We start from the raw sequence: 17,825 nt of genomic DNA, 5'->3' as shown, positions 1-17,825 counted from the left end.
ACAGACGCTTCAGGTTACAGACTCCGCTAACCCAGAAATAGTACCTCAGGTTAAGAACTTTGCTTCAGGATGAGAACAGAAATCGTGCGGCCGTGGCACAGCGGTAGCGGGAGGCCCCATTAGCTAAAGTGGTATCTCAGGTTAAGAACAGCTTCAGGTTAAGAATGGACCTCCAGAACGAATTAAGTTCTTAAACTGAGGTACCACTGTAAAAAGCAAGAGTACTAAATGGCTCCATTCCGGTAAAGTTAGGCATGGCACCTAATTGGACTCACTAATAATAATTGGACAGTTGTCAATAACTTCCTCCACTGGTGTCAAAAGGACAGTCTCAATCTTAGCTGGATGTGACAGACTGAGATGAGAAGGAACAATGAATCAGAATTCATTGCAGGGGGCTGTACTAGATGGCTATTGGGCCCCTTCTAACTGTAAGATTCTATGATTAAAATGATGCAATAATCCAGAAATGCTACGAAACAATTACTAGAAATAATTAATAAAGAAAACAATTCCCAATTCCCCCTGTTTATCAGCTATGAAAATGCTCCTTAAAATGTTCTGAACATTTGCTGCATTGCACAAAACTGCCCTTTTCTACTAAAACCCATGTGGATTTTTCTAGCAATAGGAGTAACAGGAGTAGGAGGAGTTCAGTCCCAGAACATAGGACAAAAGAAACACTGAACTACTTGTGACTATAGACTGCAGCCAATAAATATGATGCATGGCTTTTAAAACTTCTGTTTTCCAGGAAATGTAATTTGAAAAATAAATCCTGCTTTCTTTCTTTATCCTTTTCTTTACAGTGCCACGAATTCTTTTGTACTGTTTTGCAGTCAGGAAATAAAAATGGCAGTAATTATTAGGACACTTACATTTTTCTAACAAGTCCTGTAGGTGCACTTTGGGGCTCAATTTACCATGTGCTTGCAGTATGGAATGTTCTGATCTTTTATGTGTTTATTTGATGGTAAACATGCGAAAGTACTGCAGCCATCCTCATTGGCCATACAGTGGTGCCTCGCAAGACGAAAAGAATCCGTTCCGCGAGTCTCTTCGTCTTGCGGGTTTTTTCGTCTTGTGAAGCAAGCCCATTGGTTTAGCGGATTAGTGCTACAGTACTGTATTAGCAGCTTAGCGGGCTTAGTGGATCAGCTGATAAGCGGCTTAACGATCAGCTGATAAGCGGCTTAACGATCAGCTGATAAGCGGCTTAGCATCAGCTGTTAAGCGGCTTAACGATCAGCTGATAAGCGGCTTAGCATCAGCTGTTAAGCGGCTTAAAGATCAGCTGATAAGCGGCTTAGCATCAGCTGTTAAGCGGCTTAAAGATCAGCTGATAAACGGCTTAGCCATCAGCTGATAAGCGGTTTAGCGGCTTGGGAAAAAGGGGGGGGGAGGAAAAAAACCCCGCAGGAACTCGCAAGACATTTTCGTCTTGCGAAGCAAGCACATAGGAAATTCGTTTTGCGAAGCACCTCCAAAACGGAAAACCCTTTCGTCTAGCGGGTTTTCCGTCTTGCGAGGCATTCGTCTTGCGGGGCACCACTGTACATGTGCAATGGACCACTCTACCATGGGCCATGCTGTCTGCCACTCCTGGGCGACATGCACACACCAGACATAGATATTAACACTATCTGCAACTGGCCAGTGGCACTAGAAAGGGACAAACTGGGAATCTGCCTTTACCTTTACGCAGGCAAACAAGCAGTTGCAGCTACTAAGTCATTGAGGAAAAGATGAAATGTGGCACAGGAGTGTTTGTTTAAAGGGCTTCTTTGAGCAGGTCGAGAGGTTGGAAGAAGGTACAGAAGGGGTACCAAGCCACCCAGTGGAACTTGCACTGAAACCAGAAGAGCAAATGTACAATCCCTAGCTATGGTCCTAGCACCATGCTGTGGTGGTTAGGCACTATGATAATATTCTCTCTCCACTATATAAGAACTAAGTGGCTTTGGTCTTCCACAGGATGACAATTTAACTGTTTTTGCCTGAACAAAGACTTGCAATGCCATATATACCGTATTTTTCGCTCTATTGGACGCACCGGACCATAGGAGGGGGAGAACAGGGGGAAAAAAATTCTAAGTCAACGTGTGTTCTGTGCGTTCAAGGTGCATTCACCCGAAGCCTCCGGAACCCAGCGGGAGTTCCCGCTGGGCTCTGGAGGCTTTGGGTTCCTTTCGACCTGCTCTTTGGGGCTGGCGGGGGGGGGAGCGCTGCTTTCCCCCACCGCCAGCTTCCAAACCAGGCTTCTGGATGCAGGCTGCTATCCGCAAGCCTGGGGAGCCCGGCGGGAACTCCCGCCAAGCTCCCCAGGCTTGCGGTTAGCTTCCTGAAGCCTGGAGAGCAAGAGGGGGCAGGGCGCACCGACCTCTCTCGCTCTCCAGGCTTCAGCGAAAGCCTGCATTCGCTCCATAGGATGCACACACATTTCCCATTCATTTTTGGAGGGGAAAAAGTGTGTCCTATAGAGCGAAAAATACGGTAATAAACCTTGAATTAGATGAGGCTGCAAGTTACCTGATAAATGTTGTTGATTGACCAGTTTCAGCTGCTTTTCTTTCAGCACCTTCAATAAGACTTGCTGCTGGGTTCATAACTGTACCCAGTCTTGTCTGTCCATTGACCATCAGTGTGCTTGACACTTTTAATCATTGGTAGGGAAACTGTGGCTGCCCAGATGTTGCAAGGCACTATCTCCCATCAGCCCTAGCCACCATGGCCTATGATATTATGGGATTGTGGGATTTGTTGTCTAACAATATCTGGAAGACTGCAGGTTCCCTATCCCTGTTTTTAGCAAAGATGGCTGTACCAACATTTCTAAAAACCACCTTTGCAAAACTTGACCCAACCCTTAGGCGTGGATATGATTGCTGGATGGAGGTGGAAGGGAGCCCTGCTTGACACCTGTTGCAAAAAAGCACGGAAAAGCCATTCTTGTGCCGAAATGACCTAGATAAGGGGGGGAAAATGTATTTATATTTCCTTGGAGCATGCTCTTGGCATAGTATTGAGATTAACAGTGTTATCCAGCTACGAAGTCTCTGGACATGACTGCTTTTCATCACCCACTAGCATACACTTTGAGGCTGAGATAAACTATAAAGAGAGAGAGAGAGAGAGAGAGAGAGAGAGAGAGAGAGAGAGGGAGGGAGGAAAAAATCACCCTAGCACCTTCAAAGCGGCAATAAGATGACATTTCACAGTACGGTGGGCTGGATCTAGTTAACTGACACAGTTTTAATCTACAATATTCAGCACTAAAAGTTGCCTGCCAGAATTTCCAGATTTAACTTTGGGCCTGAGGGACTCAACTGTGACTGAATTTATAATGTTGAATTCATGGTGCTATGGTTAATGTCATCTCTGTAGGTCTATTATCAGTTTGAGACACAATTGCTTTGAAGTGAAGCCTGGCTCCCGGCCACAAAGAGCACGAAGGTGCTTATTTTTCTTTCCCCTCTCTATATAAAATATTCTATAACTTGGTCAAGTGAAACAACGTAGGCAACTGGCTGCCAAAATGAAGAGAGGACCTGCCTTATATATATATTTTTAGCGATGAAAGATGGGGAATTAACTGCTTATACTGCAAACTGAAACACATCTACAATTCTATGATTTGTACAATTACAGTGGTACCTCTAGATACAAACGGGATCCGTTCCGGAGCCCCGTTCGCATCTAGAAGTAATTGTAACTAGCGACGGCATGTTTGCGCACACGCGCGTTGCTTTTCGCCACTTCTGCGCATGCTCGTGACGTCATTTTGAGCGTCTGCACATGCGCAAGTGGCGAAACCCGGAAGTAACTTGCTCCGTTACTTCCGGGTTGCCGAGGAGCACAACTTGAACGTGCTCAACTCAAAGCATATTTAACCCGAGGTATGACTGTATACTGTTACCTGTACAACTGTTACTATCCAATTATCTTATCTGGCGTGGTGTTTCCTTGCCCATCAATGAAGTTTCACCACCACAGCGAATTACTACGAAAGCTGAAGCTTAAGTGCTAGAACATCTGCTTTGCAGGCACAAGGTGCCAGGTTCAGTCCTTGGTCGTGGGTGGATCCCTCATCTGAAACCCTGGTAAGCCACTGCCAGTCCGTGTGGGAAATAGGATGAACCAATCGCCTGACTACAAGGCAGATTCCTATGTTCCAACAGATAGTTCTCTTCTTATACAAATACATTAAGGCAGCATTCAGAAGTCATGCTGAAACACAGCTTTGTGCAATGTTCATCCTGAGCCATGGTTCCATCAAATAGCCTTGTTTCAAACAAACCAGTTAATGTTTATCATAGTTTGCTGGCTCAGATGAAATGATCTAACCTCTGCTACGCCAAACTGGGTGCAAAAGCAATTGCATGGGAGGAGGAGAGCAGAGCACACTGATCGAAGGTTCATTGCAGCTCATTCACAGTGGGCTAAGCAGTAACAGGTAAGTCTAAAGATGGCCTATGTCTGAATGCATCTCCAGGCAGGGCTGGGAGACAGAGACCCTTGTTTAAAATTCTTACGCTGCCAGTCAGTGTGGATCAGTGTTTCCCAAACTTGGGTCTCCAGCTGTTTTTGGACTACAATCCCCATCATCCCTGACCATTGGTCCACCTAACTAAGGATGATGGGAGTTGTAGTCTAAAAACAGTTTGGGAAACACTAGTGTAGCACAATTCAAAGTGTAGGTGCTGACCTTTAAAGCCCTAAATGGCCTCGGCCCAGTATACCTGAAGGAACTTTCCCACCTCCATCGTTCAGCCCAGACAGTGAGGTCCAGCTCCGAGGGCTTTCTAGCGGTTCCCTCACTGCGAGAAGTGAGGTTACAGGGAACCAGGCAGAGGGCCTTCTTGGTAGTGGTGCCCGTCCTGTGGAACGCCCTCCCATCAGATGTCAAGAAAATAAACAACTCTCTGACTTTTAGAAGACACCTGAAGGCAGCCCTGTTTAGGGAAGTTTTTAATGTTTGATGTTTTATCGTGTTTTTAATATTCTATTGGGAAACCCAGCCAGATGGGCAGGATATTAATAAATAAATAATAATAAATTATTATTATTATTATTATTATGCTCAGCTAGATGGGCTAATGGCTTAGCTCAGCATAAGGCAGCTTCCTATGCTCCTGATTATGGACATTCTAAAGACATTGTGCCCTCATTGAAAAGAGAAGTTAAAAGCAGGGTAATTTAGTTTCCCGAATTTCTCCTTTGGGCAAAGCAGATTATTAAATTCAGATTTATTTTTGGAAATATACATCGGGCCCACACTTGGGTTTCTGTTTCAGCAGTATAACTTACGTCAAATACATACAAATATAAAGCACATCCATTATGAGATTTATTTAAAGACATTTAAAGTTATCCCTGATAAAGTCAACCTCTTCTTCTTCTAAGTAATAGTTAATCAACCTGAATCATCTTTTGCCTAAGCTGAAGCTTTTTGCACATATGATGTTCATGCTATGTCTTCGTTATTCTTTTTCTACAGTGCACAACTGGGTGGTTTTTTTTTTTCATTCTAGAAACTGTGCGTCCTAACAAAGATGGTCTCAGGTGTTCAATTGTACAGGAATGTAATGGTTTAATTTGCAGGAGCAGATTTCTGCAGCTGATAGCCACTGAGCCTGCTATGCAATGATTCATACATCTGTAATAAATATCTTGGAAGCTAAAAATTGGCTATATAAAGAAGGTGACCTGGCCTTTCACTGTTCATTTTTCAGCTCTGGCAGAAGGCTGGGTTATGTTCAAGACAATGATAACTACATGAGAAGTGTTCCTGTCGCAGAGCTATTATTTCAGACGGCAAACAATGAGAGACAAAATGTGTTGCGTATCCTTAAAACAATGTTCAGTGCAAAATGGAGGCTTACACGTTGAGGGGCAGCTGGACCTTTGATGGTGTTCCCTGATCTCCAATGATTGCACTTGTTCTGGGTCCAGTCATGGTTGCAGTTCCAGCGAAAGTAGAATCCTAGGAACGAAAGAAAAATAGAAAGAAATGAAAACAAATAATTTCACAACATACTTAAGATCTGTTCGGGAGTTAGAGCTGCACTCTCTCTCCCCCCCTCCCGAATCCCAAAGACTTTCATTGGCATGGCTGCCCTAACCATTGACATCCTTGCAATGTTAGCTTAATGTTATGGGCCAATATCAATAAAGAGCTCTTTATACAAGGCTTCCAAATGAATAGATTTCAGATTATTCGTGCTTCGAATCACTCACAAACTGGTGACTCACATACTCAAGGTTTGGCTTGAAAGGCAGAGCTACTATTGTTCCAAAGGCAGTGAAAGTACCTCTAATCCCCTTACAATTACCGTAAGTACTTTTCGAAGGCCTCTCTGGTTGATCCCTGCCATTCATGTTCCTAGCAACACCTTGGCACTTATGTACCAAGTCTTCCCTGATTTGTTTGTTAATTTTTTCATTTTTATTTTTGCAGTTTCAGGTCTTGCTGCTGCTGGTAGCTGTTTTCTTGGTGGCTTGTGGAGAACAGCAATGATCTGCTCACCTGGGGCTCTGGGGGAGCGGCATTTACTGCATGGTGCGGCCAAGGCTGGTCCAAGGAGGCCGCCATCTTCCTGCATGGCTGGGGGAGGGGAGGATCATTTGGCACCACCTTCCTCTGGCTGTGTTGGATCTACATGCAGGCTGACATCCCTGCAGATAGTTGAAGGACTTACTACCAACCCAGTCTGTTAGGTGTCTGCTCAGTGTAGGAGCGGGCAAGCTGGCATATGGACCTTGCTATGGTTTACTCAGTCGCCATATCTGGAATTATCTCCTGCAAGCAAATTGGCCAGCTTGCAAGCTTTCACCTACCTCATAGCAACCGTCACAACTTTGACGGATAAGGCATTGGGATCCTTAAGTCATGCAAGTACCCTGCTAAAGGGGTTCAGGAGGGGTGACTCTGTCCGGGAGTCCACATGGGGACCGATGGGCCTCTCCCAATGGCACCCTGTGTGGGGTCGTGGCATGTGGTCCACGTTGTGGGCAACTCCTCAACACAGGGTCGACCCCACTGGGTTCCTATCAGACAGGATGCAGGCTGCCTGATGTTGGATACATGCCCAATGCCTTAGCCAAACCTACTCTTATCTATAATCAATAAAATTGTGGCCTAATTCAACCCAGTACCAATCTGTGTTCATTTCCTTGGTCTTCCCTGCACCAGCTGTGGACATCATGAGTCTGTGGTGGCAAAGGAGTGCTCATGGAACCCCTGTGAACACGCAACAGCCAATGCACCTCCTAAACATTGATGTGCTGGTGCATCTTGCCTTGTGGCTGATGTATATTCAACTCAACAATACATATTTTGCTTTACAGCAACTCTTTTTTTATTACCTTAAGGCATGTTTGTTTAGCTTTACACATTCTAAGAATATATTTCTGGCACAAGGAACACTTGATTGTTCACAACAACGATTATAGCTCAGCTGCAACGTGCCCAGCAATCTTGGCAGTCTTGGATCTTGGAAAGCAAATCTTTGCGTCTGCTTTCAAGGACCTGCTCAATATCTCTATCACAGGAGCAGCATTTAATTTGAGAAGTCACATCGTTTTCCTGCTAAATCGTTTTCTTATTAGCCCTGTGTGATAATAATATTTTACATGTTTGTTGAAAAATAGATTATTGTCATTTGCTTTGTTCTGGGTATTACTTTTTTTTAATAACTGGGACTGCTCATCTCTTTAGTGAAAAGGGATGAAACACAGAGCAATGAAAAAATAATTATGGTCATTATAATACAGTTTGTATTGAAGTTTATATTGCTTTCCATTCCGATCATATAAAGCATTTTCATAAGAGAAACCAGACAGAACTTACAACTGGGTACAAATAGAGATACAGTCATACCTCGGGTTGAGCGTGTTCGAGTTGCGCTCCGCGGCAACCTGGAAGTAATGGAGTGTGTTACGTCCGGGTTTTGCCGCTTGCGCATGCGCAGACGCTCAAAATGATGTCACGCGCATGCGCAGAAGCAGCGAAAAGCGCCGTCGCTAGTTATGTTTGCTTCTAGATGCGAACGGGGCTCCGGAACCGAGTATCTAGAGGTACCACTGTATAGTTTTCTATGGATTATAGTGGCATGAGGCTACCCAAGGGCACAGGATAATTTCTGTTGTTATTGCAACAAGAAGGTGAAAGCCTGTCTGAGTACAGCAGAAGGAAGAAATTTGGAAGTACTTAAATCCCTGGAAGTACTTAAAGGTAAACCCTGTGCTCCATTCATCAGAATTCAATCTATCATCTGAGGTTGAATTTGGCCCTATGGTATTAAAAGTTTCCAAGGTCTTGTATCTACTTGAAAGTGGCGGGTTCACTTATTCAGCTATTAAAGAGACCTTGGATGGAATATATTTATAAATCTCCCCTCTTCTTTATGAAGTCTTGTGGGATTTTTCAAATCCACGAGTTGGAGGCGCATTTCATAAGCTGTGAAGTGTGACAAACTTTTAATGCTTCTTTCCAGCTCACCGTCTAATAATCTTAAAACTCCTATCAGTCATTTACTTAGCTGGTGCCAGCACCAGGAACTGGCGCAAGGGCAACGATGCAGAAGCATCTCTTTGATGCTGAGCCTCGGACTTCTCATTCCGTATGCATTGTTCTCCTAAGATCAGAGGCACATGGGCACTGCATAAGAGCAGAGAACTTTGCAGAGAAGATTTCGGAGGGAGGGATGCACTGGGCCTAAGGCAACCTTATCCTAAAAAGCAAGCAAGCAAACAAAAACCCTCAAAAAAATGTAACCTGAAACAGCAGCAGTCTTCATGTGCTGGAGGCAGGTGCGCGCTCGTCACCTATCCTTATATGTAATGTAAAGTGAGACATGTTTGCTTCATGGGTAAGCCTACACGCATCACCGCGGAACTGTTCCCTCTGGGCCGGGGGGGAAGTAGAGAAAGATTGTACCAATCAGACTTTGCAATGTGTGGGTCTTTGTGGTGTTCCCACGGCAGGAAGGCAAATATGTTCGGCCCTTCAACACACGAAGACAACTGCCTGCACAAGTGCCTGAACTGAGCCCATGTCAAGGGAACCTGGGGTGCCCCTAACAGGATATTCGTGCCATGTTGCATCCAACAGAACAGAATAAGAACCCTTGAGAGCATGGGCCATTTCATTGGCAATTGCAGTGTGCTTGATTTACAGGCTGGAGGTGCTGAATAAATGCTTGTCATTTATTCACACTTCTCTTCCTATCTGATGCCAAGCGCTCAAGGTGAGTCACGTTAGCTTTGTTTGCACGTAATACTAAGGCAAACCATGGCTTTGGCATGAAGAAGAAGAAGAAGAAAACGTGCAAGTTTCTGGACTTAATATTGCAGATGCAGTGTTGGGCTGCCTGGGGCTAAGACATATTTTGGCTTAGTGTTATGTCTGAGCCAGAGCTCAGACACGTTTTACTTCCAGCCTGAATTTTGCTTTTTTGAATTGTTTTCTGCAATTTTTGGGGAGCGGGAATGGCTAAAAGAGCAAGTCTTTTTGTTGACACATGGGAGCTGAGCACAGTAAGAAAAATACCAGTATAGGTCATTATTTTTGCAAGTGGGAGGGGGGAAATGCTATTGTTGATGCTGTTAGTGAAGATACCACCCAACAACTCCTATTCTGATTTCAAAACAAATTCAACAGAATTTCACAGCAAGGAACTCCTTCTCATATTCGTTAATGAAAGGAATGTGTCCTTTAATGTATGGATTATATAGTTAAATCTTATTTTTAAGAAGAGAGAGAGATGCACTCCGATACACACATACAGGTTAATAATATGCCATCATCTGGGAATAGCTGAAGTAGAAAACAGGCTAATGGTCCTTGAGATTCATGCTACTCATTTCTGTCAAATCCACTGACTATAAAACAATGGGTCATGCAATCACTCCAGGCCTTAATGTTCTTGGAAATAATGTGAAAGCACTTAATTCATAGTTGTGTTACCAAGTATTGGCAAGAAAGAACTACAGTCAAGATCAAGTATTCTCATCAAATGTTAATTACCAAAGTGGGAGGTAAAACATCCAACAGCTCCAGCATACAGCTTTCCATTTAATGGTGCCATATATTTTAAAAACACCCCTATATATACAGATAAACATAATTACAGCTGCAGATGGGCACACACCATCTACTTGTCTGCTGCGGAAGGTGATGAACATCAATCTCTCCTATGGATTTATTTAGCCTATAAATTATTGAGCCATCTGTGGCACTTCTAACCCTCCCCTGCACCAGCAGGCAGCACAAGAGGTTGGAGAATAAGCTGCGTTTTCTTGTAGCTGGACAGGAACATCACAGTGGCTCAGCAATAGTCAGGAACACCAGTTCCATGAAATAAGAGTCCCACATGGCTACAGGGCCTGGCGAAGGACTGAAGCAGTTGCTACTGTCCATGTAAGTTTCCACCTTCTTGTGAATTCCTCCCTTTAATTTGGATGTTTCCTACTTTCCTGGTTGTATGCTACGCTGCCCCGATAGGAAAGCATTAGGCTGTCATTTCAGTGATCCATTGAAAGTAGTGATGGTTCTATCCTCCTATGAGCAATTTCCATTGTGCCCACCTTCTGTATAAAGAATGCCACTATGTCCTTAAATTTAATTTGTTTGGCAGAGGGCTGTACGACTATTTGACGGATTTACTTGTTCACTTCCAGATTGGTGCCTCAAGTTATAATCGGCAACATTAGGGCTGATTCAGACATTCAAAAAAACTCATCCTTGTGACACCCCCGCCCACATCTCTCCTAAGGGATGCATTCATAAGAAGAACAAATGTGTGACCTGGCCGATCCAAGTACTCAGAACTAATTCTTATGAATGTAGCAGCTGGAACATGTGCTGAAACAACAGGGGAAACTATGGGAACTGCAGCTGCTTCCTTGGCTGGCTGGAAGGCAATACAGTACATTCTCCATGTGAATGTCTGCCTGGGGGGCAGCGTGGATGTATTGCATGCTCCTGACAACGGCACAGACAAGTTATTTTAATACCATGGTTGTCCTAAAAAACTGTACTCCATACCGGTGATGTGAAACTTGGTGGACTAATGCAATAGGTAAGGTCATAATATAACCAGCTAAACACTAGCCCTTGCATTAGACTGTCCCCCCCACTCAAATATGAATTTAAGGTGTTTGAAATTCCTAAGATTCCAATTTGACATCTTTTGTGGGTTACACTCTGAATGCAGAGCAAATTCAGATTAAAAGCCCAGTTCAGGTAAGACTTGGGACTCAGCTACATTAGTCAAGAAACAGTGTTTTGAATGTGTTATAAACATGAAACGCCAGATGGCACCAGAGAGCAAAAGAAAATCCTAAGCGATTTTCCATAGCTTTCCCCTTTTGTTATAAATCATTTAATTTCTGACATAGCATTCCCCCCCCCCCCCGTGTGTAGATCCACCCCAAGTAGTTGGATTCAAGAAGGCATGCAGAATAATTCTAAAAGCATTTACTTGGAAGTAAATCACATTATTTAAAATGTAACAGAAGCTTGATTTAGTTGGCATCCTGTACATGCCAATAATGTTTTTATTCTGGCGTCTTCTTCACTAAACATATAGACTGATGTTGGGAAATCTGCATTTTTTCAACTAGTTCTTTTCACTGGAATGTGTTTTAACCGAAATGAGCAGAACTGACCCTACTTTACTTGCACATCATGCCTTGGGTAAGGGGGTAAGGGGTAAGGGGCAGGGGGTAGAAAGACGTTAACACAGCCTTAGGCATATTACATGTGAATCCACTCCCTATTTTCTAATAAATGTGCTTGTAATCCTAGTGTTTTGTCTCCAGGAAGCTACAACAGCTCAAACTTAAAGTATTGGGCCAAGGAATAAGCCTAAATTTATGCAAAAAGAAAGAAAGAAAGAAATAGAAATCAAATCAAACTCATGAGCTAATGTGATATGTTTTGAGTACAACTATCATTATCCATAAAAGTAATATTTCTTTTGGAGCAAAACAAAGAATGGTTCGTGTGTAGGATATAAACTCTGTCCAAATCCGAAACCAGAAGGGATTTGATTTGTTTCCTTCCCAGTCTCCCATGCACAGATGTAGAGGTAAACCTTTTCCCATTGGCTCCTCTCCATTTTAAATATAACCCGTCTGCTTCTTATCTCAAGCCTCCCAATGCGATACTATAGTTTGAAACTTTATATTTTCCCCCACTCTTTTCTTGACTGCAAATCAGACCTCCCCTGCCCCACTTCCCTTTATATTAGGAAAACCATTCTGCTGAGCTCAGTTTGCTTGTGTTGCTATCTTAATGCAGATGAACCTACACACAGGGTGTTTGTTGTCCTATTCAAAATGTGTGTGCCCTTCAGCTGGGAATCATGTGTACCAGTTGACTCTCTATTCAAGACTTGGATTTGTTTGCAAGCAATGCCTTTGCCTTCTTCCTTCTCTGCTTGCGCTGTTACACTGGGGGTGCAGCCAGCCATACTTCATTATTTATGAGATGTATCTCTGGTCAGAAAAACCAGGGGATTTGGAGCAGGGTGACCTGTGACCTCTCTAAATAGCAAGGAAGAATAATTCATAAGGGGTGCAAATGGAGGGAAGATGAGCCATCTGAGGCCTAGACAAGATTAGTGAGCCAAGTGGGACCAACTGCAGCGCAGGGCACTTCGCTTGTGGATAGCACCCCTGCTAACCTAACAACTAACCTCACTCCTGCTTAGTTTTATCATTGGCTCGCAGCTGTACTACATTCTCTCAGTGCCAATCAATTTAACTAGCCAGTAAGAACCCTCTGCGTGACAGACACAATAATTTAGGAGGCCATTCTTTATGTTTAATGTGTTGCACTCAACGTGCCAGCATCGAATATGCTAGATGCATAGTCTATTGAAAGGGAACACAATAGCGATCGAGTCAATACTTGCTTAGACACACACACACTCACTCTCTCCCAACCTTTTGCTTCCTAGCTCCTTCACTATTCCTCTGGAAGTTATGAGTGTGATAGATTTTTCCTGATTGTCGTGGCCAGAACCCAATGCTTTATTTATTACTTCCAAGCTTTCAAAAACAATGAAAACGTCTTCTTTTTAAGACCACCACTTATTTTCAAATACATTCAAAGCTATATAAGACTTCTACATGCTTATTGTTAATGGGCAAAAAAGAAAAAAGGCAAAATAAATCTTGGATAGTTAGCACAACAGTATCTTCAAGTGCAGTTTCTGTGGGGGATTTTATGCTATACTGTGGTGATTTGTTTTCATTGCTGAACATATTCTGTAAGTTCATTTTATAGGAGTGTATTGGTTTGAATGTGGGGCGAAGGAAGTTTTAAGTATGCAGCAAGGTAACCTTAACGCTGTGGATTAATTTTTTAATTTTAACGTCCAGTAATGTTTATGACCTGATGAAAGCATCTTTTACAGAATAGTATTTATTTAAATGGCTTTGCAATGCTGTCAGCAAGTGTGCCATGCCTTAATTAACAAATATGAATTCATTGGGATTTTGTATACACATAAGAAGACAAGGATACCGATGAGACACCTAGTTTAGTAACTGACAGATTATTGTACAGATAGAGACGACTGTATGCATTTTAGCACAGACAAAACTCCTGCATTTCCTTTTCTTTACAGATTGAGAAAATGTTTCATTTTCAATGAAGAAACTAGCTTCGGATGAAGAGTCTTGAGGGTAAGAGAGATATAACTGATATAGCTTCGTCTATTAGAGAAAAAGTGTTTTTCTCTACTAGGAACATATACAATCTCTCACTGAATACAGAGCCTTGTAATCAAGTGAAGATCAACCAAACAATTTCCCACTGTTTTGATATATTTACAGGTTCTGGCACATAGCGGTCTGGTTTGCACATAGCACGAAACCCAGCCATGGCTAAATGTGTACGAGGAAGTATATGGGTACTCACCAGGAAAAACAATGGCTGCCTTCACACCTCCCCAAGTCCAGCTGCCGCTGCTCTACCCAAAGCTAAGTCATCTTTGGCTTAGTACTACATCTAAACCCAGACTCATGGTTTGCACTAAGAGATGTAGCCAAGGTTTGCTCTTGGCTGACTGCCTTCAACAAGTCACTCAAGTCCTACCGACTCCCATCACTTTAAGTTCACTCACTATTCCTCCCACATACGCTCTTAGTAATTAAAACTGCATTCATGTATATATTTTAGCATAGTTGGCCCTTCTTTTCCATGATGAGCTCACACATTACTGCTGGTATGTGAATCCAGGAATCATGTGGACCTTTCCAATACAGTTTGTCCTGTCCACATGGTTCCAGTATTCAAACAAATGTCGTAGCAACGTGAGATCTTGCCAGAAGAAAGCAGTTCTTGAACTACTAGAGGACCTCTGCTTCTTGTTCTGTGAAACAGTCAGGAAGAGAACTACTGATCTCAGCTTCTCAGTAATCCAAAGAACTGTTGAGGCTAAAGGCTGGGTGAACACAAATGACATGTGGTTATTTTTCTAAGTGTGTAAGTCAGATACATGAAAGCTACTTACACAGGGACAGCGGCAATCATGCCCACTTTTCCTGAACCACCACCTTCACCAAATGTCTAACATAAACTCGTATTAACATCTCTTCTCATGGACATACACCTAAGTATATACAGCTGCATAAAGAAAATAAAGCGTCATTTGTTTGTGTAAATGAAATCCTGCTCCCTTTGATTTCCTGCAACACCCCCCCCAAACCACATCACAACTTTCGTTTAAAACTTGGTGGCGCTGTAAAACAGCATTTTGCAAAACAGCATATTGAGACTGCTGCAAGTAGGGATGTTTAAAGTCAATTTTGGCTAGACAAGTCCTCCGCTTGCCTAAAAGGACTCCGTAGGTTGCAGTATGTGTGTGCTCATCTTCATGAGCAGGATAGCTGAGTTGGTTAGAGCGTGGTGCTGATAATGCCCAGGTTGCAGGTTTGATCCCCGTATGGGACAAGTGCATATTCTGCACTTTAGGGGTTGGGTTCTATGATTCATTGCAGTACTATTCTGAATAAGTCCCATGAATAAATGGGACATGCAAGTCCACTGTTTTTCTACTGTACTTCAAAACCTCTGGGTTATCCATCTGCCTTTTAAAAAACCAGCAATGAGTGAAGGGACAGGGCATGGAAAGAATTCTATTCTTCCTGGCGAATTCCCACTTTGGTAGCTAATCTTTCAAATATGCTGCAGGCTGGCAAGAACATTACTGCTCATCACACACTGCTAGGTTTTCATTAAAGGCTTTAAAGAGCATATTTACTGAAAGGTGGCCAATGAGACTGTAAACAAATAGGCCATGTTAGAGACTGTATATGTTGGGTATATGACCAGTTGCCAATTTTTTTGTATACAGCCTTCCGAACCTCGTCCATTCAGATGTCTGGACTATGACTCCCTTCACCCCAGCCAGTCTGGTCAATGGTCAGTAACAATGAGAGTTATAGTCCAGAAGATTTGAAAGGTACCAGGTTACGGAAGCCTGAACCCTGCACCCTGGTAATTTGTATTTTGCTTGCAGCCTATTTCTTAGCTTCAGTGTCAGACCAGAAGCCCTATATACCAACAGACATTAAACCATCTTGCTCACTACTGTGCATCCTTTCCCCACACAGTCACCTCCCAAATTAGTACCACTCACAATTACTATAATCCTTTTTAGTTCTGTAACCTGCATTATTAGTACAATACTTTGCAATAAAATTGCATATCCTTTCATTCTGAGCTCTGGACAGTTTTCTGAGTGCTAATTCTTCCATGTATGGTACTACAGAATTTAAGGTAAAGGACCCCTGGATAGTTAAGTCCTGTCAAACTTGACTATGGGGTGCGGCCGAGGGAGCCGGCGTTTGCCTGCAGAGAGTTTTCTGGGTCATGTGGCCAACATGATTAAACCACTTCTGGAACAGTGGGACACCATGGCGAGTGCCAGAGCACATGAAAACGCCATTTACCTGCCCCCTGCAGCAGTACCTATTTATCTACTTGCACTGGTGTGCTTTTGAACTGCTACGTTGGCAGAAGCTGGGGCAGAGCAACAGGAGCTCAACCCGTTGCGTGCATTCGAACTGCCAACCTTCCAATTGGCAAGCCCAAGAGGCTCAGCAGTTTAGACTTACTATAAAATGCAATATCATATGGTGCACCATAACTCCGAACTGAAGATCTCATCATATATGTATGTACATATGTTTGTTCACCTACCAAACATATATACCACCCTGCACTCAAAGGTCCCATGGTGTAAATACACAAAACTTAAAAGCAGTAATATAAAAAACAGAACAATATAAATTTCATACAAATAAAACAGCAGCAACAACAAAAACCCAACCCTATGTACCTCTCTCCCTTACCCAAAAGTCTGAGCAAAGAGGTGCACCTTCACAATGCAATGACAATGATGTTATGGTGAGATGCACACCAGGGGGTGAGATGCACGCCAGAGGTCATTCCACAGGCATGGGGCCACCACTGAGAAGGCCTGGCCACGAGTCCCATTGGGGTGTGGCACCACGAACAACGCTTCCCCACAAATTATAACACATGGGCAGGAAAATGTGAGAGGGATGTGGTTCTTTCAGATATTCACTTATTTACCATTAATTTGCATGAGGGTGAGCACCCATCGAGGGAATTTTGCCTCATTGGCTCCATCTGGTGGATGCTTAGGCAGCGACTATCACTTGGGAACTTGGTTTCGCAACCCACCATTTGGCTAGAAGGCCAAATCAAAGGAAGGTGCTATGGGGATCTGGCTTAGCATTGTGGTTTAATTCATCCATAGTTTACCTGGACTGGAGCGCTGGATGAGAGATGAGTCACATCTCCAATTCTGGCAGCAGCACGGGGGTCACTTGAGCTGATGAGGACAGGGGCGCTAATTTCCATGGAATGCCTGTTATTCATGGCCTGAGAAGATTTGTGTGTCATACTGAGAGCAGTGAAGGAGTGGCGCTTCTTGGCATTCTTCTTGCCATCAATGTGCCTCTGAATGGCACTGACTGCTCCGGCACTGTTCAATGTACAGCACTGGACCGTGTTTACGGCCAGGTTAGTGTCAGCTGGCAAAGGGACATCACTGCCAGATGCGGAAGTTAGATTGGTCTTGTCCATCTCAATAAGGTGTTTAGCTGAGTCGTTGAGCTAAAAACGAAGAAATGAAAAAAAAAAGAAGGGAAAAAGTGGGCATTACAGAACTGCTTTGCCTGTATAGTTCCAGAGATCAAATTCTGCACTCAGGATGACGGTTGTTCCGTTCTTCGCCTTTACAAGCCCCCAAAATAAACAGAACTGTATGCTAAGTAGACATTCGGTGAAATCCAGTGCAGCCATCCTGCTTGTGGAGTGGATTATGAGCCAGTGGAGACGCCTGCTAGTGTGAGATGGGGAGGCAATGTTCTCTGGTTTCACCTTTGCCCTGCAGCCCCTCCCCACTTCACACCACTTTCCACACTGTTCTTATATTAGCAGATGCTTCTATGGACTCAAAAGCAGCTCCACAAATGGAATGTCAGCATTGCATGTCACCCTCTTTTTAAAATAAGCAGGCGAAAACACAGGAGTGGGTAATAGCGGTATAACCGGATGAAATGCTTTTTTTTACAGATATGGCTGCAACAAGTCCCTCCCATGGGCAAAGCACACGAGAGCAATGCACGAAGCTAGCCTACTGATGGCTCTGTGAAATGCAAGAGTGTGGAATCCCAATGACAATTCAGAGATCTGCTGAGGAGCCAAGTCACATGCATTATTTATTCGTTCGTAGAAGGGCATTACAACATTGTAACCTCGTACAGTTCGGATTTACGGT

General features: G+C 43.4%; 1 protein-coding gene across 2 annotated transcripts in view; it reads right to left on the bottom strand.

Moving 5' to 3' along the window:
- The window catches only part of SH3RF3 (SH3 domain containing ring finger 3), a 208,301-nt gene that overhangs the window by 33,631 nt on the left and 156,845 nt on the right, over nucleotides 1–17,825 (bottom strand). The window contains exons 4-5 of one of the 2 annotated variants that reach the window (XM_081002986.1): nucleotides 16,805–17,158; nucleotides 5,883–5,983 (exon numbers count right to left, since the gene is read on the bottom strand). In XM_081002986.1, the coding sequence (XP_080859112.1) occupies nucleotides 5,883–5,983; nucleotides 16,805–17,158 (455 nt within the window). The remainder of the gene's footprint in view (nucleotides 1–5,882; nucleotides 5,984–16,804; nucleotides 17,159–17,825) is intronic. The other variant, XM_081002987.1, reaches the window with a different exon arrangement.

The sequence above is a fragment of the Podarcis pityusensis genome (assembly GCF_964106645.2).
Source record: "Podarcis pityusensis genome assembly, chromosome: 4".
Lineage (NCBI taxonomy): Eukaryota > Metazoa > Chordata > Lepidosauria > Squamata > Lacertidae > Podarcis > Podarcis pityusensis.
This window is presented reverse-complemented; position numbering and strand designations above follow the sequence as displayed.